Here is a 22418-nt window from a genome sequence, read left to right as displayed (position 1 = left end):
AGAAGACTCTTGAGAGTCCCTTGGACTTCAAGGAGATCCAACCAGTCTATTCTGAAGGAGATCAGCCCTGGGATTTCTTTGGAAGGAATGATGCTAAAGCTGAAACTCCAGTACTTTGGGCACCTCATGCGAAGAGCTGACTCATTGGAAAAGACTCTGATGCTGGGAGGGATTGGGGGCAGGAGGAGAAGGGGACGACAGAGGATGAGATGGCTGGATGGCATCACTGACTCGATGGCGTGAGTCTGAGTGAACTCTGGGAATGGTGAAGGACAGGGAGGCCTGGCGTGCTGCAATTCATGGGGTCGCAAAGAGTTGGACACAAAAAAAATTAAAAAAAAATAAAGAGTTGGACACAACTGAGCGATTGAACTGAACTGAACTGACTGAAAGATGCATACTAGAACATTTCTATTATTTAGGGACATAGTACATCATTAATATACAATATAAACATAGTCATCTATAGACACTTTTTATTGAGATATAATTGACATAAAATGTTATACAAGTTTAAGGCATACAAGTTGATTTAATCCATATATACATTGCAGTATGACTGTTAATGTTTTCTCTCATGTCACATAAATTATTGTTGCTTTTTTATAGTGGAAACAATTAAGATCTAGCCTGTCAGCAGTTCTGAAGTTTATAATGCAGTCTTGTCTATAATCACTAAGCTGTTCTTTAGATCTCCAGGACTCATTTATCTACTAGTTGCAAGTTCATTCCCTTAAAAGACATCTCTCCAACTTCTCCACCTCCAGGATCCTGGTAGGATTCTACTCTCTGTTTTTATATATATACTTTTTGAAGAAAGGACAGTGTTGAATTGACTCCTATTTGGACCAAGTGTCACACAAGTTTCTACATAAACAAGGCTCATTTTGATTCTCATGAAAGATATTCTGTTTTAAACATAGAATAAAACACAGAACATTAAAGAATGACTTTTTTAAGCACAAGAGTGAGACAGAGAGATCTAAGGGGAAAATGAGAACTTGAGACTTAGGAGAGTCACAGGAATGACATGTCTTCTAACTCCTTTTCTCCCTCGTGCAAAGCAAGACCACTGCTAACCATCTGCGGTGCATGCACCTCCAGTTCTAGTGCCTAGGTTTTCTGCATCCAGCTTGACCCATGGATTAGGATAGTGAGCATCTGAGGATAGCATTACACACAGTGTCTGCAGGTTCATATAACTTCTTTTTTAATGGTCAAGTTCATTGGTATCAAGTGTCAATTCCCAAAGGAAACTCTTATGATAATGTGTCTATGGAACGTGAAAAGCAGCCCAACAGTGCATTTGCACTTGGTCCTCTTGGGTGTTCTCGGAGTTTGTTATTCCTCTTGAGGTCTTCGTAAAAAGCCCCAGAAATGGAGAAGTATTTTAACTGGCTCCTAGGGGACCCCCTCCTGCTCTCTGGCTCCCGTGAACACTGAAAGTTTCACTTGAAGTGAAGGAGGAAAGCAGTGCTCTAGCACTCCATGAAGCCCTGGCTGGGGCTCTCAAACTGTTGGTCTTGTCCAAATCACGGTCGTTTTCGGACCCATAGTCTAAAGGACACAGTCTTCCTGGCGTGAGTTGCTGATATGGTTTCAGGCCTGTTCTCTTGTAAAGAGCACATAGTTTCCTTTTGGATGATTAAAAAAGAGAGAGAGATAAGCAGATGAACGCTCTTATTTCAAAATTCATTGCCCATGAGTCCATATTTGAAAGGCAGGAGGTACTCAGAGAAATTCAGTAACCTGTTCTTACTTAACGGCACTCTTTGGTTTTAGGTAATCAAAGGCAAAGCTTCATGAGCCTAATATAAGTGTTATTGTCCTTAAGAACTCTGGTATTGAAAGTACATAATTACCAGATTTTCTTGAAATGATACACTAACACCAAGGATGAGTCTGATTATTTCACCAGAAGAATCTTAGAGAAGAGATGAGAAGAATTTGTAATTTAAATCGATGTATTTTATCAGATTTTTAAAATTCTTAATGAGAGATAAATCAAATATACCTTCCTCTTTCAAAGTAAGCAGGGACAAAAAAAGCCAATAGATGGCTAAAGCCTAGAAAGGGAGCTTTTTAATTTTCTATGGCAAGTCATCTCTTCCAAGATTGTTAAATTATGGTAATTGAAACTAGGATAACATCAGGATTTTAGGTATTGGAGGAGTTTGGATGGTTTGTTATGTGTTAATTGGAGACCAATAAAGTATTCTTCAAGCCTATACTAATCTCATTATAAGTGAATTAAAGTTTGAGTAATTCACAAACAATAGCTTGTAACTGAGAAAAGGAACTTAATTGACTGGTTAGGAGTGAAGTGCTGATATCAATAAGGAACTCTCTGTTCAAATTTGGTTTCAAAATATATTTTTTTACATTTTGTTCTTTTATACTTGAAGGTTTCTGATTCATTAATTGGTCCAATACTTAACTCACTAAATACAGTCCTGTAACTCTCATAGTTTGCATTAAGCAGGCGAATTTACTTAACTCATTTGTTATTAATGGCCTATAACTTTCCTCGGAAACCATTTTGGACTGAAATTTCTAATGCTTGTTTTCCTTTCCAGAGGTGAATTTTATTTTGTTAAAATGTGAAGAAAATAATTCAGCTGTTTTATATTAACAGACTATTTTTTAAAGAAGTTTTAAAAGGGAAGAAAATATTTTTTACTGCATAATTCTCACATGAGGCTTTTGTGCCCAGATAAATGCCTTGGATGAAGAAATTCATGCTTGGCAAAAATTAAAATCCTTGTGGTGAAATAGTCACTTTGTTACTTAAGTAAATTTTGTATTCAAATTTATTAAACTTGAACTTTTAAAAACTGCAAGTTTTTTTCACTGAAGTTCTTTCACACTACATTTTACTGAGGAGTGTGGTTCTCTTAGAGATGTTGCAAATTTACAGAGTGGATCTAGATGTCATTTACTCACTGGATTTCTCAGAATTGAGAAGCAGGTGGTATACATTGATGTGGAAAATAAGATGCAGTGAACTCCTCAGCTCAGCCTCCCAGATTTGATCTACTGTTAGTATTTTACACATCTTAAGTATGTCTTGTTCCTTTTGTATTATTATTGTTTTATATACTTTATTTAGGCAAACCTGAGTTCCAATCCCTAGTTCTCTCTTTTTTATATATATGGTTTTCAGCCTCCTAGCCTTTCTCAGCCTCACTTTTCTCACCTATTAAGTAGGAGTGATAAAACCTTCCAGTTGATGGAAGAGGTAGAGATAATGTGCACAGAATACCTAATACTGAACCAGATATCTATAGTACTCAATATACATATAGTAGAGGTTAGTATTAATATTATTGTCCACAATTAGGTAATGTCTTTTAATAATAAAGACTTTTCCAAACTCAAATATTACTGCTTCAATATCATTGTTGTTTAGTCTCTCAGTTGTCTGACTCTTTGCTACCCAATAACATGTAGCCCACCAGGCTCCTCTGTCCATGGGATTTCCCAGGCAAAAATAATGGAGTGGGTTGCCATTTTCTTCTCCAGGGTTTAATACCATATTTCACTCAAATAATCTCTCACTCAAAAAGTAATACAATACAGTAAAATGAAGACTTAATTTAGCAGCAGAATTAAATTATTTGCAAATCATTATTAGGTGTTAGATAATTGCAGGATGTTCTTTAGAAATAATGTTAAGTGTTTTATTTGCTGTGTTTGTTTTTGTTTTGCATTTGCTAAATGAAAAGCATTTAATTCAGTCTTTTACATTGTATACTTGTATCTCCTATTATCCAAGGATGCTTTTTAAAAAAATTATTGAACTATAGTTGATTTACAATATTGTGTTAGTTTAAGGTGTACACCAAGGCATTCAGATATATATATATATATATATATAGAGAGAGAGAGAGAGAGAGAGGTGTAGATATAGATGCCTTTCAGATTATTTTCCATTATAGGTTATTACTAGATACTGAATATAGTTCCCTGCGCTATACAGTAAATCCTTGTTGTTTATTTTATATATAGTAGTGTATATCTATTAATCCCATATTCCTAATTTACCTTCCCCCTGCCTTTCCCCTTTGATGCTCATAAGTTTGTTTTTTGTGTTTGTGAGTACGTTATGTTTTGTAATTTTTAGATTTCACATGTAAGTGATGTCATATATTTGTCTTTATCTGATTTACTTCACTTAGCATGATAATCTCTCGTTCTGTCTCAAGGATGCTTTCGAAACATGAGTAAGTATTCATACTTTAAAATATCTAGGAAAAGGCTGATTTAAAGTATTGAAGTGGGTATTTTTCTGCTTTGTGGTGGGGTTTTGTTTTATTTTTGTAAGCATTACCTCTATAATAACCCCTTGGTGTTTGACTACAGCTTGTGTGAGTTATCTCAGTGATCACAGCTTTCAGTCAGTTTGGCCGCTCAGTCGTATCTGACTCTGTGACCCCATGGACTGCAGCACACTGGACTTCCCTGTCCATCACCAGCTCCTGGAGCTTGCTCAAACTCATGTCCATCAAGTCAATGATGCCGTCCAACCATCTCATCCTCTGTTGTCCCCTTCTCCTCTTGCCTTCAATCTTTCCCAGCATCAGGGTCTTTTCAAATGAGTCAGTTCTTCCCATCAGGTGGCCAAAGCATTGAAGTTTCAGCTTCAATATCAGTCCTTCCAATGAATATTTAGGACTGATTTTCCCCTTTAAGATGTACTGGTTGGATCTCCTTGCAGTCCAAGGGAATCTCAAGAGTCTTCTCCAACACCACAGTTCAAAAGCATCACAACTTTAGGCAGGGCCATTTCCAGATCCAGTGATATCCAGCTGACAGATGAGGAAGCAAAATCTGAGGCGCTGAGACACTTATGCAAGGGAAAGAGCAAAATCTATGACTCACATCATCAAACTCCTAGTTCAGAAGTGTTTCCATTAACCTTTCAGGGAAATGAGGTTAGGAAAATAAAAGGAGGGTGAAAAACATAGCATTTTAAAGTCTTCATGATTAATGCCAGAGTTCACAAGCAAGAAATCATCATTGGATCGCCTTTGTTTTAACTGCCTCAATGGGTCCCCTTTACCTACTGCAAAATTCATGGCTAGAAGGCATTTTTATCTCCTGCAATTCCCTGTATACACCCAAAACTCCATAACTGCTTGAAAATGTAGAAACACACCATATCTTTTCATTCCTCTGAATTTTTGCCTTTGGTTTCTTCTCCACGTATCCTTCATCTCTTTTAATATCTATTATATTTTTACATCTTTTACACAATTACTTTGTTAAATGTCTACATAATGCTTCTGTATGTGAAGCACTGTTTGAACTGCTTCACAAATATTAACTTGGTTACTCCTCAAAATAATCCCAGGATATAAGTATTACTATTCCATTTTACAGATGACAGAACTGAGGTATAGAAACTAAGGAATAAGGGGCAGGATTTCAGAAAGAAGACTCTGCTTTCAAAGTGGTTACCACTGACCACTACACTATGTCATATATGCTCCAGGAATTTCAAAATCAAAAAACATACCATATTCAGCCAACACTGATGTCTACATGGCATGCTACCAAAGATCTCCAGGTCACAGAATTAATTACCATGTAAAATTTATCATAAGCTGGAGCCTAGCTCTCATCTTTTTAAACTCAGAAACCTGATATATTTTTAGCAATCACATAAAGAACAGATCCTTCTCTTGGAGGCAGACTCACAGTGACTTGGCCTGTGAGATTAATATTTAATTAAAATACTAATTTATTCACTTACAATGAAAATTATTTATTTACTTACATGTCCATAACATGAACCATACCCATCGCAGCATAACCAGCCCCTCTGCCTCTTAGCAGTCATATAAAAAAAGACTGCTCTTGGCAAATGGCTTGATCAACATAGTATTATAATGAGGGATATTTCTGGAATAAGCAAAAAGCTCACTGGCAGCAGGTAGGTTGGTATGAGGCATCTGTACTGTGATGGCAACTACCTAGCTAAGGGGATCAGGAGGATCATTGGACATTAGCCTGGGCCATTGTTGGGCAGGGCACTGACAACCTAGTATTTCTTCCATTCTCCTTTTTTCTATGATTCTGGCCAGCCTTGTCTTTCCTTGGTCCCATTCTGTTGTTGAGTGCATATTAATGTAGTCAGTCTGGTTATAGTCAAGTCTTCAAGCCTAGGACTTTTCTATCTCTCTAAGATAGCCTTTGGGTAATTGTATTTTACCCAAAGGCTGAGTACCAAAGAGTCGATGCTTTCAAACTATGGTGCTGAAGAATACTCTTGTGAATTCCTTGGGCAGCAAGGAGATCAAACCAGTCAATCCTAAAGGAAATCAACCTTGAATATTCATTGGAAGGACTGATGCTGAAGTTGAAGCTCCAATACTTTTGGTCCCCTGTTGCAAAGAGCTGACTCACTGGAAAAGACCATGATGCTGGGAAAGACAGAATGCAGGAGGAGAAGGGGACTACACAGAATGAGATGGTTGGATGGCATCAGTGACTCAATGGACATGAATTTGAGCAGACTCTGGGAGATGGTGAAGGACAGGGAAACCTGGCGTGCTGCAGTCCATGGATTTGCAAAGAGTCGACACAACTGAGCAACTGAACAACAGCAATCATATTTTCAGATGACATTTTCTTTCTGATAGTGTTCTGAAGACCTAACACAAATACTATCTAGCATTTCTTACACCAAGTCAGAATTGTATGAATAATTTTCTTAACAGTGAAGACTAGGTCATACTCATTCTTCTTTATATTCCCAGAAGTAAATGCATTGAGTTCTGTTGAACTCATAATAGAAGTTCAGTAGATGTGTGCTGAACAAACAAGTAAATTGGGACAGTGAAGCATCACAGTTATGTGTGTAAGCTCTGAATGGCTCAGTTTCAAATCTCAGCTCTACTACTTACTAGTTGTGTGATTTGGGCAAGTTACTTAAGCTCCCTAAGCTTCCATGATCTCATCCATAAAATGGATCTGATGTTAGTACCCTGTCTCCTAGGGTTCTAATGTACAAAAACACTTCAGAAATGTACCTGGAATTCCATATTTATTTATTATTAGTATAAGCATTCTCTCAGAATTTCATATTATATTTTACTTTTTTTAAAATGTGACTTATTTTGAAAAGAGCAGATTACTACTGTTCTTATGCCATCATTGAATGGTTCATCAAAAATTGATTGTTTCTGTTCACAAGAGTTCAGTAAAATGGAAACTCCCTTGTATTGCTGGTGGGGGTATGTAGTAGTACAGCCTTTATGGAATACAATTTGGCTATATTTATCAAGAGCCATATAAAAGTTCATTGCTTTTAGTGTCATAATTCCACTTTTAGAAACTTATCTTTTCTAAAGACATAGGCAGAAACTTGGATAAAACATACATGGACATGATTTATCACACTATCATATATCAACCTCTATGTTGGAAATTGCTTACATGACAAGAAACGAAAGAATGATTTCACAGGTTACACCATTCCATGGAATAGTATGTAGCTCTCAAAATGATGTTTTTAAAGTTACTTAGTAGTGTGAGAAATACCTTCAAAAAATTTAAGTGGAAACAAAGCAGGCTATAAAAATGTAGAAGTGCTGTTATTTCCTCTGAACTGGAAAGAAATTAATATATCAAAATAACAGTAATTATCTTTACATGAGACAACTATGGGAGTATGGGATTTTTTTCTTTGAGGTCATCTTTCTTTTCTAAAACCCTACAATGAGCATGTACTTTAGCACTGAAACTATTGCTTTAAGAATTATGACTTTTTGTGTCCTTAAATGTGTAATTTTAAGAAATACAGCAACAAATAAGTACAGTAAGTCCCCTACATATAAGCAAGTTCTGTTCCAAGAGCACATTCATAAATCCGATTTGTTCATAAGCCAAACAAAGTTAGCTTAAGTGCCCAACTAACACAATTGACTATACAGTACTGTACCATAATAGGTTTATAATGCTTTTCACATACATAATACACACACACACACACAAAAACAAACACAAGAAATAAAAAGCTTCTAATCTTACAGTGCAGTACCTTGAAAAGTACAATAGGACAGTACAACAGGTAACATACAGGGCCTGGCGCCTACTGAACAGGCAAGGAGAGTTACTGACTGGAGGAGGGAGAAGAGGTGGGAGATAGGAGAGCTGAAGGTTCATCAGTAATAGGAGATGGAGGGAAAGCTGCAATTTCAGTCACGCCTGACATTGTTGGCACAAGTTCTGGTTCTTTGCTGGATTCAGTTCTATCTGTCCTCTTGAAAGAAGAATCCAGTGATGTCTGGACACTAGTTCTTTTTTTCTCATCATAGATGACACAGTAGCACTGGATTGCATTCTGAATGGCTGCTGCAACCTTTGTATATCATTCTGTGTTCCAGTCCTGTGCCTCAAAAGACTAACAGTGTCTCCTCAAATGAAGAAAATCCCTTTGCCATTTACCCCATCATGACTCGCACTGGTTCTTCAGTTACTTCTTGTTCCTCTTGTTTTCCTTTATCCTTTCTCTGGGCCTCCAATTCCTGGTGCTTCTTAGCAGGACCAGCTACATCTCTGCTGTTTGTATGCTTCCTGACATCCTGGGCTTGAAATAAAGATACTGTGGTACTGTACTCTATACAGTACCTTACAGTTAAGTACACAAAAGCACAGCCACTTGTAAAGGATTCACACAGGTGGCAATGTGCACCAGACCCATGAGCTAACTTACATGATTGGCTGTGTGAACTCACCTTCACATCTTTGCACGTGTTCAACTTGAAGGTTCATATTTAGGGAACTTGCTATACTTATTTTGAGAACTTTTGAAGCAAAATTAATACTTAGTTTCAAGTCTAATGGAGAAGTCAATTTGCATATTCAGCTTCTTCTGCTCTATTTAGTATTTGATAGTTAATTCCTACAAGGGCATACTCAAAAGAAAACAGAGGCTCTTATACTGGTATTAAAGAGGAAATTGATTTTCTAAGAGAACCATTGAAATCTGGGGCCTTTCGTTGGTGGTAATGAGTTGTTTTTTTTTCCCTTCCCCCAGGAGCTGTGAGGGAAGAAATATCCGATATAGAACATGCAGTAATGTGGTAAGCATTAACCTTCTATGATTGTGATAATGTATTTTGTAAGCCCTGAATAATGCTAAGCAGTCTCATGTATCCTGAGCAGATATCAACTAATTAGTATATTACCAAGAGTTATTTATTTCATGGTATATGGATTATATACATTAAAAAATAGTTATTTTTAATGTTCCTCAAGACAAACTTTTAATCACTTGGCCAGATTGAAACTAACTACACTATTTAAAAATAAGAACTGTGTTTCCTCTCTGCTTTCTGGCTTCACATCTAGGTCTCTTGAAAGCAAAAAGAGAAATGAGAAAAGAGAAACCACTTGGGAATCATGAAATAAACATCAGTTCATCAAACTCAGATTTGATAAATTAATTCGTTTAACAAATACTGTTCAATACCAACTGTATGTGAGGCACTGAACTACTACGAAGATCAATAGCATGTGGTTGCTGTCTTAAAACATCTGTGTTATGGTAAGGGATGTAGCAAGAGAAGACAGATGCTGACAAATGTAGAAAGAAAGGGATTACGTTCTTGTGGGTTAAAAGCAGAGAGAAATCTGAAGGGCCTTCCAGAAGGAGGTGATTTGACGTAGGGCTGAGAAGCCTAGGAAGGCTGTGATTGGCCCAGACTAGGTGGGAGGAGATGATAGCCAGTCCAAGTGGAGGAGACATAACAGGCAACTTTGGAGACAGGAATATTGAAGGTGTGTTCTGAACACGAATTTAAATAGGATTGTGCTTAGCAGTATGGAAGAGAAGAATTGAAAGATATTTTGAAGTTACACCATGAAGAGATTTGAATATTAAGCTTCCAAGTTTATTTTCCTTCAGTTACTAATGGAGGGTCACCAGAGGTTGTGGAGTGAGAGTAGGATATTGTTGAGTTCCACTTTGGGAAGTTTAATTCTGTAATGTTGTGAGGGATGCACTGGAACAGAAAACAAGTGGAGAGCGAGAAGTAATGAAGGGTGAAAACAGGAGGAAATAGATATGAGAGGTCAAAATTAAAGTCACTCTGTAAGACTTCCCAAGTAATTTAGTTAGAGTGATGACTTGTAGTGGGAGTAAAGGAATGATTTACATGCATGTTTAGAGCTCTAGTGCTTCTGAATCACTTTCTTAAAGATGTTCTTTTTTGTTGTTGTTTGCATGATGGGCATCTTCCTTATTGTGATCTGAGCTCAAATGCCACCTCTTCAAAGAGATTTCCTTGACTACTTTATCTAATATAGTTGTACCATTGCTTGGCTCCAGCTCTCACAATAGTCAGTCAATCATATTTAGCTTTTTTTTTTTTTTTTTTTGACTTTTTTGCACAGTGTGGGCTTCTCTAGTTGTGGTGTGTGAGCTTAGTTGCCCCTAGGAATGTGGGATCTTAGTTCCCCAACCAGGGATCAAACCCATATCCCCTGCATTGGCTGATGGACTTTTAACCACTGGACCACCAAGGAAGTCCCTATCTTATTTGAGTCTTTATTTATGTTCTGTTCCCTGACTCTAGAATGTGAATTCCTTAAGCATAAATAGAGTGTCGTTTACCTTATCCACTCCTTCATCCCCAGTGCCTAGAACTTATATATTTATCAAGCATACAGTAAATATTTGTTGAATGCAAAATGAGTACTGGTCTTCTAGAAGAATGGTGAATGTCATTATCAAAAGTGTGAACACTGAGAGGTTTGAGAGAAAAGTGAAAGTGAAAGTCAATGAGTCATGTCCAATTCTTTGTGACCCCAGGCTCCTCTGTCCATGGAATTCTCCAGGCCAGAAGCAGTTACTCTAGTGTATCAGGAATGGAATCAAGATGCAGTACATAAAGCATATTAACAAAGAAATGGAATCTATAGGTCTGTTGTTCCTATAAAGTGTTAACAGAGACACTCCATCATTTGTAGAGCCACAGAAGGGTGGGAGGATGTGTTGCTTTTTTTTTGTTTGTTTGTTTTTTAAATAAGAGAGCCTTGAGAGATGAGTTTGATCTGGAGGGCAAGCTGGGTGATATTTGCAGGTAAGAGTAGACTTGATGCCACAGGTCCCAAAGCCAGCATTGGATGACAAGAAGAGAAGGAATCTTGATAGAGGGAAAGGACATAAACTCTGTTCTTAAAAACAGACACAAATTGAGAAAGACACAAATTGAGGATATAGAAAACTTTTGAAGACCACGTTGTTGTAGCAGAGGGGGTTCAACTGAGATTAGAGAGCTTGCTCTTACAGAGAATGTGGTCCAGAGTCTGTTAGGTCTTAGTCTGGCAATACTGAGATGCCCCCCAAAAATGTACAATGGAATCCACATATGAGCAATATCACACAATATTTGTCTTTCTCCGTCTGACTTACTTTACTTAATTTGGTAATCTATAGGTCCATCCATGTTGCTGCAAATGGCATCATTTCATTCTTGTTTATGGTAAAGTAATATTCACTGTGTATATGTACCACATCTTCTTTATCCAAATAGTACAAATGAGCTTATTTACAAAGCAGAAATAAAGTCATAGATGTTGAAAGCAAACTTATAGTTAACAAAGGCAAAACAGAAGTGGAAAAATAAATTAGGATTTGGGGATTAACATATACACATGACTATATTTAAGATAACTAATAAGGACCTACTGTATTGCACAGAGAATTCTACTTTAATACTCTGTAATAATCTATATGGGAAAAGAATCTAAAAAAAGAGTGGATATATGTATAACTGGTTCACTTTGCTGTATGCTTGAAATTAACACATTGTAAATCAACTATACTTCAATAATTTTTCCTTTTAAAAAAGCGAGATGGGCAGTAGAGGTGACCCCTGGCCAGAAGACAAATGAGATGAGAAAGACTAAAATGAGTGAACAGTATTTTATATAAATGCCTGACCAGGAACAAAAGTGACTAGAAGGGCTGATAATTAGAAGTAGAAGCAATTGTTCAATAGAATATTTTGCCTAGTTCATTTCTCTATTTCCATTTAAGATACTAGTGACATATAACATAACCCATAGCATTGTCTTCTTCACCATGCACACACACACACCCCTCATTCAACTGCTGATTAATTAAAAAGATCAAATAGCTGTGGTGACTTTTATTACATTTTTTAAAAATTGACAGTTTGTTGTAGTTACAGCATGAAAAAATTTTGGTATAAATATACTATAGCTCATTGGTTTTCTTTATGATCCTTTTTATTGTGGTAATATATATATGTGTGTGTTATATATGTATACATATATATATATAATCATTTTAAAGACACATAACATAGAAAACAAACTTATAGTTACCAAAGGAGAAGGAGATGGGGAGGGTTAAATAAGGAGTTTGGGTGTTAACATATATACACTACTATATTTAAAATAGATAACCAATGAGGACCTACTGTATAGCACAGGGAACTGTATTCAATATTTTATAATAACCTATAAGGGAAAAGAATCTGAAAAAATAGTGATATATGTATATATAACTGAATCATTTTGCTGTACACCTGAAACTAACACAAAATGGTAAATCAACTGTACTCCAATTAAAAAAAATACACAAAAGCAAACATAATGAAAACATTTTTTAATTAAATGAATTATAAAATATGAAAAGCACACAGACATGATGTTTTTAAAGAAATCTCCTTAACTACCATTCATTTTCTTTCAAGCTTTAAGGATAATAGAAAGGGTCCGGACTATCCTAAGTAGACGTGAATGCTTAAAGCATCATGAGCAGATGTCTGCCTACTCTTTCCTTTAAGATCTTCAGAAACAGCCCAAAACTTCCTTGTTATCATTATGAGCATTTCCCTGGACAGATGCAGGCTAAGGCTGACCTAACATTACTTAAAACCAATAGCACGAGCCAACTCTTTGCAGCTTGTAGAATCAAACTGACACTGAATTTTTTATGAGAACCTAGAGTCTTCAAGTAATTCAATGCTTTTTTTCTGGCTTTTGACCATGACAGAAGCAACACTGCCAAAAATACAAAAGAAACATTTCATAAGAAAGAATTTTTTCATAATCACATTCCAATTTTTTTTCAAACTAAGAAGTTCAGAACAATTCAATTAAATATTCCCCTTTTAGTTGCTTGTTTTGGAAAAACTTGAGGGCCTCTTATTAGTTAAGCCTCTAAGGTCACTTGTTAATCCCTGGACAGCTTCCTAGGCCTCTTCTGAGCCACTTCTTCTCCAGAGATTCACTCTGTATTTCTATTCTTTGTACTTGCTATATACAGCATTTCTTTGGGTTCTTGTTCCCTGAAACTGAGGAAGAGAAAAGATCTCCTTAGATTACCAGTTTTTCTGGCTCAACTGAATTATCAGCCCATGTGCTTTTAAGGTTTTATTGTTAATCACTGTATAGACAGAGTCTATCAATATAAGAAAGTTAAAGTTTCCATAATGTTCACATGGTTCTTGGAGTCATGGTACCTTCTTATACCATTTCTACCTGATCCAAGCAGGCTATTTTCATTCCTAAGGATGTAGTTCATCCAGTTTTTCCCATTGGATAGTCCCTGCTCTTTTTAAGAAAAGTGACAAGGCTCTCTCTGAAAGAAAAAGCTAAGGATAGGGACTTCCTTGGCAGTTCAGTGGTTAAGACAGTGCACTTCCAGTGGTTGGGGGTGCAGGTGGGTTCAGTGCCTGATCGGGGAACTAGGATGCCACATGCCACATAGCACAGCCAAAAATAATTTAAAACAAACAAAAATCAAGGATCACATCAGGATAAACAGTGGGTGTAAACCCAGCAGACCATTCAAGTGGGTTACTAGGTCTCAGATTGTCCCTGGATCCTCTCAAAGTTCTTCTTATATCACATTTTCCTGTTTGTTCAAATAACCTCAAATCTCAACGCTTTGATCTTAATTAGATGTTTAAAATTGACTTCCAAAGTGGTGAGAGGAATGCTATGTGTCTTATAAACCGTTTCTTCATCACTGTCCTTAATCTTCACTAGAACTGAGATTTAAGAGATAGTGACCACAATTAGCATCCTATTAGGCTAAGGTGCCTGTAGTAGCTGATGGCATTCTTATGTTCCTTATTGAGATTTTATTACTCCACTGCAGCACTGTACTGTTCTTAAAAAATACTCTTGCAAGATTACAGTTGGTAAACCACATTTCCATATCTTTTCTAAAAACTCTCAGGGAACAATCAGAAGTGGGGGTGAGGTGGGTGGGCAGGGATTTCTGTCTTCTGAGGAAATGGTTGAAACCATTAAAAGCCTTTTTAGCACATGGAGACAAAACATTGTTCATCCCAAGAATAACTGACCATGAGAATTGTTCTCAGGACTGGGGTATATTGATGAATAGGACCAAAACCTAATTCTCCTGAAGCTTTCGTTCTAATGGAGGAAACCAGATTACAAACCAACAGACAAGTTATTTAAAGGAAATAATATCAGGTAGTGATCAGTGCTCTGCAGAGAATTAAATGATCAGTGGTGACTTCAGATTGGAAGGTTGGGGAAGTCCACTTGGGGATGGACATTTGAATGATAGGAAGAAAAGAACTGTGGTAATATCAGGGGAATAGTGAATCAGAGAGGAGGAACAGCCAGTACAGAGGCTCTAAAGGATGAAGGAACGTAGTGTGTTCAAAGAAAGAACAAAGTCAGTGTAGAGACTAGTGTGCAAGGAGAAGAGTATTAGAAGATAAGAAAAATAAAGGTGCAGTTAGACAGGAGCTAGATCATGCTGGGTGTCATAAAGTGTTATAGTTTTAGAGCCAAGAGGAACTACTGAGACTTTTAGGGAGGGGAAAATAAAGTTGTACTCAGGATTTTAAAAAATAGGTTTGGCTGCAGGATCACTCCAGAGATGGATTGCACAGAAGAGAGTGGAAGTAGACATTCCACTTCAGAAGCGATTCCAGTAGTTTCCCTGAGTACTAATGGATGCTTGCACTAAGTGGACAATGGTAGGAAGATGTAGACTATATTTTAGATGGAGAATATCTTTTCCTAAGTTACTTGGCTTTGTCCTCACTTGGATACAATCCACTTTTATGGTCTACAGCATCATTACTATGAAATGTCTTACATGCAGCTTTCCAGCTAGAGACAAAGGCATAAGCTATAATGGTCAGATAGGACAGAGTGGTCCTGGGCAAGTTTATAACTTTGGGTGCCTCAGTTTCTGCACCTAAGTAACAAGAGGATTGAACTAAGATTTCAAAGATCCCTTCCAGCTCTAAAATTCTGTAGTTCTTAAAAAAATTTATATCTGGACTATTAGATCTAAACAATGAAGATATCTGTGTTGGTTTTGTGACTGACAGTACTGCATTGAACAGATTTATCCAGCAATAAAATAGGGTTAAATCGAAGTGCACGCACATGGACTGTAGAAGCAAAGTTCTTGTCTTTGGTGTAGACTTTGATCAGCCATCTTAACCAGTTATTCTCATCACTGAAGTTGTAAAGGTTCATGGCTTTCATAGCATCCTTCACGTGGTTATTAATGATGAATCTAAAATAAATTCCCATTTGATCCCGTGTCCATTTTTCTCATCAGGTCTTTGTATAGCATAAAGTAAGGGCACATTTGGTGCTTTATGTCATAGTGGAATAGAAACTCATGGAAGGAAAGAACATTCTGCTATAGGACTTTCTTTGTCAGAATTTTCTTTTATTTATTTACTTAGTTTAATTGGAGGTAATTGCTTTTCAATATTGTGGTGGTTTTTGCCATGCATTCACATGAGTCAGTCATGGGTGTACATGTGTTCCCCATCCTGAATCTCCCTCCCGCCTCCCTCCCCATCCCATCCCTTAGGGTCATCCCATTGCAGCAGCCCTGAGCACCCTATCTCATGCATCGAACCTGAATTGGCAATCTGTTTCACATATGATAATATACAAGTTTCAATGCTATTTTCTCAAATCATCCCACCCTCGCCTTCTCCCACAGAGTCCAAAAGTCTGTTCTTTACATCTGAGTCTCTTTCGCTGTCTCACATATAGGGTCATCATTACCATCTTTCTAAATTCCAAATATATGTGTTAATATACTGTATTGGTGTTTTTCTTTCTGGCTTACTTCACTCTGTATAATAGGCTCCAGTTTCATCCACCTCATTAGAATTGATTCAAATACATTCTTTTTAATAGCTGAGTAATATTCCATTGTGTATATGTACCACAGCTTTCTTATCCATTCATCTGCCGATGGACATCTAGGTTGCTTCCATGTCCTAGCTATTGTAAGCAGTGCTGCGATGAACACTGGAGTACATTTGTCTCTTTCAATTCTGGTTTCCTCGGTGTGTATGTCCAGCAGTGGGATTGCTGGGTCATATGGCAATTCTATTTCCAGTTTTTTAAGGAATCTCCACACTGTTCTCCATAGTGAGTGTACTAGTTTGCATCTCCACCAACAGTATAAAAGGGTTCCTTTTTCTCCACACCCTCTCCAGCATTTCTTGTTTGTAGACTTTTGGATAGCAACCATCTGAGTGCTGTGAGATGGTACCTCATTGTGGTTTTGATTTGCGTTTCTCTGATAATGAGTGATGTTGAGCAGCTTTTCATGTGTTTGTTAGCCATCTGCATGTTTTCTTTGGAGAAATATCTGTTTACTTCTTTGGCCCATTTTTTGATTGGGTCATTTATTTTTCTGGAATTGAGCTGCAGGAGTTGCTTGTATATTTTTGAGATTAATTCTTTGTCAGTTGCTTCATCTGCTATTATTTTCTCCCATTCTGAAGGCTGTCTTTTCACCTTGCTTATAGTTTCCTTCATTGTGTAAAAGCTTTTAAGTTTAATTAGGTCCCATTTATTTATTTTTGCTTTTATTTCCATTACTCTGGGAGGTGGGTCATAGAGGATCCTGCTGTGATTTATGTCAGAGTGTTTTGCCTATGTTTTCCTCTAGGAGTTTTTTAGATTCTGGTCTTACATTTAGATCTTTAATCCATTTTGAGTTTATTTTTGTGTATGGTGTTAGAAAGTGTTCTAGTTTCATTCTTTTACAAGTGGTTGACCAGTTTTCCCAGCACCACTTGTTAAAGAGATTGTCTTTAATCCATTGTATATTTTTGCCTCCTTTGTCAAAGATAAGGTGTCCATTATCTCTGGGCTTTCTATTTTGTTCCATTGATCTATATTTCTGTCTTTGTTCCAATACCATACTGTCTTGATGACTGTAGCCTTGTAGCATAACCTGAAGTCAGGCAGGTTGATTCCTCCAGTTCCATTCTTCTTTCTCAAAATTGCTTTGGCTATTCGAGGTTTTTTGTATTTCCATACAAATTGTGAAATTATTTGTTCTAGTTCTCTGAAAAATACCATTGGTAGCTTAACAGGGATTGCATTGAATCTATAGAATACTTTGGATAGTATACTCATTTTCACTATATTGATTCTTCTGATCCATGGACATGATATATTTCTCCATCTATCTGTGTCATCTTTGATTTCTTTTGTCAATGTTTTATAGTTTTCTATAAATAGGTCTTTTGTTTCTTTAGGTAGATATATTCCTAAGTATTTTATTCTTTTCATTGCAATGGTGAATGGAATTGTTTCCTTAATTTCTCTGTTTTCTCATTGTTAGTGTGTAGGAATGCAAGGGATTTCTGTGTGTTAATTTTATATCCTGAAACTTTACTATATTAATTGATTAGCTCTAGTAATTTTCTGGTGGAGTCTTTAGGGTTTTCTATGTAGAGATCATGTCATCTGCAAACAGGGAGAGTTTTACTTCTTCTTTTCCAATCTGGTTCCTTTCATTTACTTTTCTTCTCTGATTCAGTTCAGTTCAGTCGCTCAGTCGTGTCCGACTCTTTGTAACCCCATGAATCACAGCACGCCAGGCCTCCCTGTCCATCACCAACTCCCGGAGTTCACTCAGACTCACGTCCATCAAGTCAGTGATGCCATCCAGCCATCTCATCCTCTGTTGTCCCTTTCTCCTCCTGCCCCCAATCCCTCCCCGCATCAGAGTCTTTTCCAATGAGTCAACTCTTCGCATGAGGTGGCCAAAGTACTAGAGTTTCAGCTTTAGCATCATTCCTTCCAAAGAAATCCCAGGGCTGATCTCCATCAGAATGGACTGGTTGGATCTCCTTGCAGTCCAAGGGACTCTCAAGAGTCTTCTCCAACACCACAGTTCAAAAGCATGGCTAAATCTTCCAAAACTATGTTGAATAGTAGTAGTGAGAGTGGGCATCCTTGTCTTGTTCTAGACTTTAGGGCAAATGGTTTCAATTTTTCACCATTGAGGATAATGTTTGCTGTGGGTTTATTGTATATGGCTTTTATTATGTTGAGGTATGTTCCTTCTGGAAGAAGGCAATGGCAACCCACTCCAGTACTCTTGCCTGGCAAATCCCATGGATGGAGGAGCCTGGTGGGCTGCAGTCCATGGGGTCACTAGGAGTCGGACACGACTGAGCGTCTTCACTTTCACTTTTCTCTTTCATGCATTGGAGAAGGAAATGGCAACCCACTCCAGTGTTCTTGCCTGGAGAATCCCAGGGATGAGGGAGCCTGGTGGGCTGCCATCTATGGGGTTGCACAGAGTCAGACACAATTTAAGCGACTTAGCAGCAGCAGCAGTATGTTCCTTCTATTCCTGCTTTCTGGAGGTTTTTTTTTTTTTTTTTTATCATAAATGGATGTTGAATTTTGTCAAAGGCTTTCTTTGCATCTATTGAGATAATCATATGGGTTCTATCTTTCAATTTCTTAATGTGGTGTATCACATTGGTTTGCAGATATTGAAGAATCCTTGCATCCCTGGGATAAAGCCCACTTGGTCATGATGTATGATCTTTTTAATATGTTGTTGGATTCTCTTTGCTAGAATTTTGTTAAGGATTTTTGTATCTATGTTCATCAGTTATATTGGCCTGTAGTTTTCTTTTTTTTGTGGCATCTTTGTCTGGTTTTGGTATTAGGGTGATGGTGGCCTCATAGAATGAGTTTGGAAGTTTACCTTCCTCTGCAATTTTCTGGAACAGTTTGGGTAGGTGTTAGCTCTTCTCTAAATTTTTGGTTGAATTCAGCTGTGAAGCCATCTGGTCCTGAGCTTTTGTTTGTTGGAAGATTTCTAATTACAGTTTTGATTTCTATACTTGTGATGGGTCTGTTAATTTTCCATTTCTTCCAGGTTCAGTTTTGGAAAGTTGTACTTTTCTAAAAATCTGTCCATTTCTTCCAAGCTGTCCATTTTATTGGCATATAGATGCTGATAGTAGTCTCATGATCCTTTGTATATCTGTGTTGTCTGTTGTGATTTCTCCATTTTCATTTCTAATTTTGTTGATTTGATTCTTCTCCATTTGTTTCTTGATAAGTGTGGCTAATCATTTGTCAATTTTATTTATCTTCTCAAAGAACCAGCTTTTAGCTTTGTTGATTTTTTGCTATGGTCTCCTTTGTTTCTTTTGCAGTTATTTCTGCCCTAACTTTTATAATTTCTTTCCTTCTACTAAGCCTGGGGTGCTTCATTTCTTCTTTTTCTAGTTGCTTTAGGTGTAGAGTTAGGTTATTTATTTGATTTTTCTCCTGTTTCCTGATGTAGGCTTATATTGCTATGAACCTTCCCCTTAGCACTGCTTTTACTGTATCCCATAGGTTTTGGGGTGTTGTGTTTTCATTTTCATTCATTTCTATGCATATTTTGTTTTCTTTTTTTTTATTTTTTCTGTAATTTTTTGGTTATTCAGAAGAGTGTTGTTTAGCCTCCATACGTTTTTATTTTTACTAGTTTTTTTCCTGTAGTTGACATCTAATCTTACCACATTGTGATCAGAAACGATGCTTGAGATGATTTCAAATTTTTGAATTTACCAAGGTTATATTTATGGCCCAGGATGTGATCTATCCTGGAGAAGGTTATGTGAGCACTTGAGAAAATAGGTGAAATTCATTGTTTTAGGGTGAAATGTCCTATATATATCAATTAGGTCTAACTGGTCCATTGTGTCATTTAAAGTTTGTGTTTCCTTGCTAATTTTCTGTTTAGTTGATCTATCCATAGGTGTAAATGGGGTATTAAAGTCTCCCACTATTATTGTGTTATTGTTAATTTCCCCTTTCATACTTGTTAGCATTTGCCTTACATATTGCAGTGCTCCTATGTTGGGTGCATATATATTTATAATTGTTATATCTTCTTCTTGGATTGATCCTTTGATCATTATGTAGTGTCCTTCTTTGTCTCTTTTCACAGCCTTTATTTCAAAGTTTATTTTATCTGATATGAGTATTGCTACTCCTGCTTTCTTTTGGTCTCCATTTGCATGGAATATCTTTTTCCAGCCCTTCACTTTCAGTCTATATGTATCCCTAGGTTTGAGGTGGGTCTCTTGTAGACAGCATATATAGGGGTCTTGTTTTTGTATCCATTCAGCCAGTCTTTGTCCTTTGGTTGGGGCATTCAACCCATTTACATTTAAGGTAATTATTGATAAGTATAATCCCATTGCCATTTACTTTGTTGTTTTGGGTTTGAGTTTATAAACCCTTTCTGTGTTTCCTGTCTAGAGAAGATCCTTTAGCATTTGTTGAAGAGCTGGTTTGGTGGTGCTGAATTCTCTGAGCTTTTGCTTGTCTCTGTAAAGCTTTTGATTTCTCCTTCATATTTGAATAAGATCCTTGCTGGATACAGTAATATGGGTTGTAGGTTTTTCTGTTTCATCACTAAGTATGTCCTGCCTTTCCCTTCTGGCTTGAAGAATTTCTATTGAAAGATCAGCTGTTATCCTTATGGGAATCCCCTTGTGAGTTATTTGTTGTTTTTCCTTTGCTGCTTTTAATATTTGTTGTTTGTGTTTGATCTTTGTTAATTTGATTAATATGTGTCTTGGGGTGTTTTACCTTGGGTTTATCCTGTTTGAGATTCTCTGGGTTTCTTGGACTTGGGTGGCTATTTCCTTCACCACTTTAGGGAAGTTTTCAACTATTATCTCCTCAAGTATTTTTTCATGGCCTTTCTTTTTGTCTTCTTCTTCTGGGACTCCTATGATTTGAATGTTGGAGCGTTTAACATTGTTCCAGAGGTCTCTGAGGTTGTCCTCATTTCTTTTAATTCTTTTTTTCTTTTTTCCTCTCTGCTTCATTTATTTCCACCATTCTATCTTCCACCTCACTTATCCTATCTTCTGCTTCAGTTATTCTACTGTTGGTTCCTCTCCAGAGTGTTTTTTATCTCATTTATTGCATTATTCATTATTGATTGACTCTTTTTTATTTCTTCTAGGTCCTTGTTAAATTTTTCTTGCATCTTGTCAATCCTTGTCTCCAGACTATTTATCTGTAACTCTATTTTGTTTTCAAGATTTTGGATCATTTTTACTGTCATTATTCTCAATTCTTTTTCAGGTAGAGTCCCTATCTCCTCCTCTTTTGTTTGGTTTGGTAGGCTTTTATCATGTTCCTTTACACGCTGAATATTTATCTGCCTTTTTAATTATCTTGTTTAGGTTGCTGTGTTTGGGGTGGCCTTTCTATATGCTGGAAGTTTGTGGTTCCTCTTTATTATGGAGGTTCCTCCATGTGGGTGGGGTTGGACAAGTGGCTTGTCGAGGTTTCCTGGTTAAGGAAGCTTGCATCAGTGTTCTGGTGGGTGGAGCTGGATCTCTTCTCTCTGGAGTGCAATGAAGTGTCCAGTAGTGAGTTTTGAGGTGTCTATGGGTTTGGTGTGACTTTTGGCCGCCTGTATTTTTGTGCTCAGAGTTTATGTTCCTGCGTTTTTGGAGAGTTAGCTTGGTATGTCTTGCTCTGAAACTTGTTGGCTCTTGGGTGAAGCTTGATTTCAGTGTAGGTATGGAGGCTTTTGGATGAGCTGTTGTCGATTAATGTTCCCTGGAGTCAGGAGTTTTCTGGTGTTCTCAAGTTTGGGATTTAAGCCTCCTGCCTCTGGCTTTCAGTCTTATTCTTACAGTAGCTTCAAGACTTCTCCATCCATATAGCACCGATGATAAAACATCTAGGTTAATGGTGTAAAGATTCTCCACAGTGAGGGATACCCAAAGAGGTTCACAGAGTTACATTGAGAAGAGAAGAGGGAGGAGGAAGATAGAGGTGACCAGGAGGAGAAAAGGGGGAATCAAAAGGGGAGAGAGCAATCTAGCCAGTAATCAATTCCCTATTTGCTCTCCTCAGTCTGGAACACTCAGAGAGGTTCACAGAGCTCCATAGAGAAGAGAAGAGGGAAGAAGGAGATAGAGGTGACCAGGGGGAAAGGGGTGGGGGGGAAGGAGAGAGACCAATCTAGCCAATGATTAGTTCCCTATGTGTTCTCCACAGCCTGGAACACCCAAAGAGATTCAGAGTTAAGCAGAGAAGAGAAGGGGGAGGGAGGAGATAGAGGTGACCCATTTAGTATCTCA

At 37.3% G+C, this 22418-nt stretch overlaps 1 protein-coding gene across 3 annotated transcripts in view; it reads left to right on the top strand.

Annotated features, from left to right (window-relative positions):
- The window catches only part of ADAMTSL1 (ADAMTS like 1), a 1125264-nt gene that overhangs the window by 699613 nt on the left and 403233 nt on the right, over positions 1–22418 (top strand). For all 3 annotated transcript variants that reach the window (XM_027549171.1, XM_027549170.1, XM_027549172.1), the window contains one exon: positions 9044–9089. In XM_027549171.1, coding sequence (XP_027404972.1) covers positions 9044–9089 — 46 coding nt within the window. The remainder of the gene's footprint in view (positions 1–9043; positions 9090–22418) is intronic.

This window comes from Bos indicus x Bos taurus, chromosome 8 (assembly GCF_003369695.1).
Source record: "Bos indicus x Bos taurus breed Angus x Brahman F1 hybrid chromosome 8, Bos_hybrid_MaternalHap_v2.0, whole genome shotgun sequence".
Taxonomy (NCBI): domain Eukaryota; kingdom Metazoa; phylum Chordata; class Mammalia; order Artiodactyla; family Bovidae; genus Bos; species Bos indicus x Bos taurus.
This window is presented reverse-complemented; position numbering and strand designations above follow the sequence as displayed.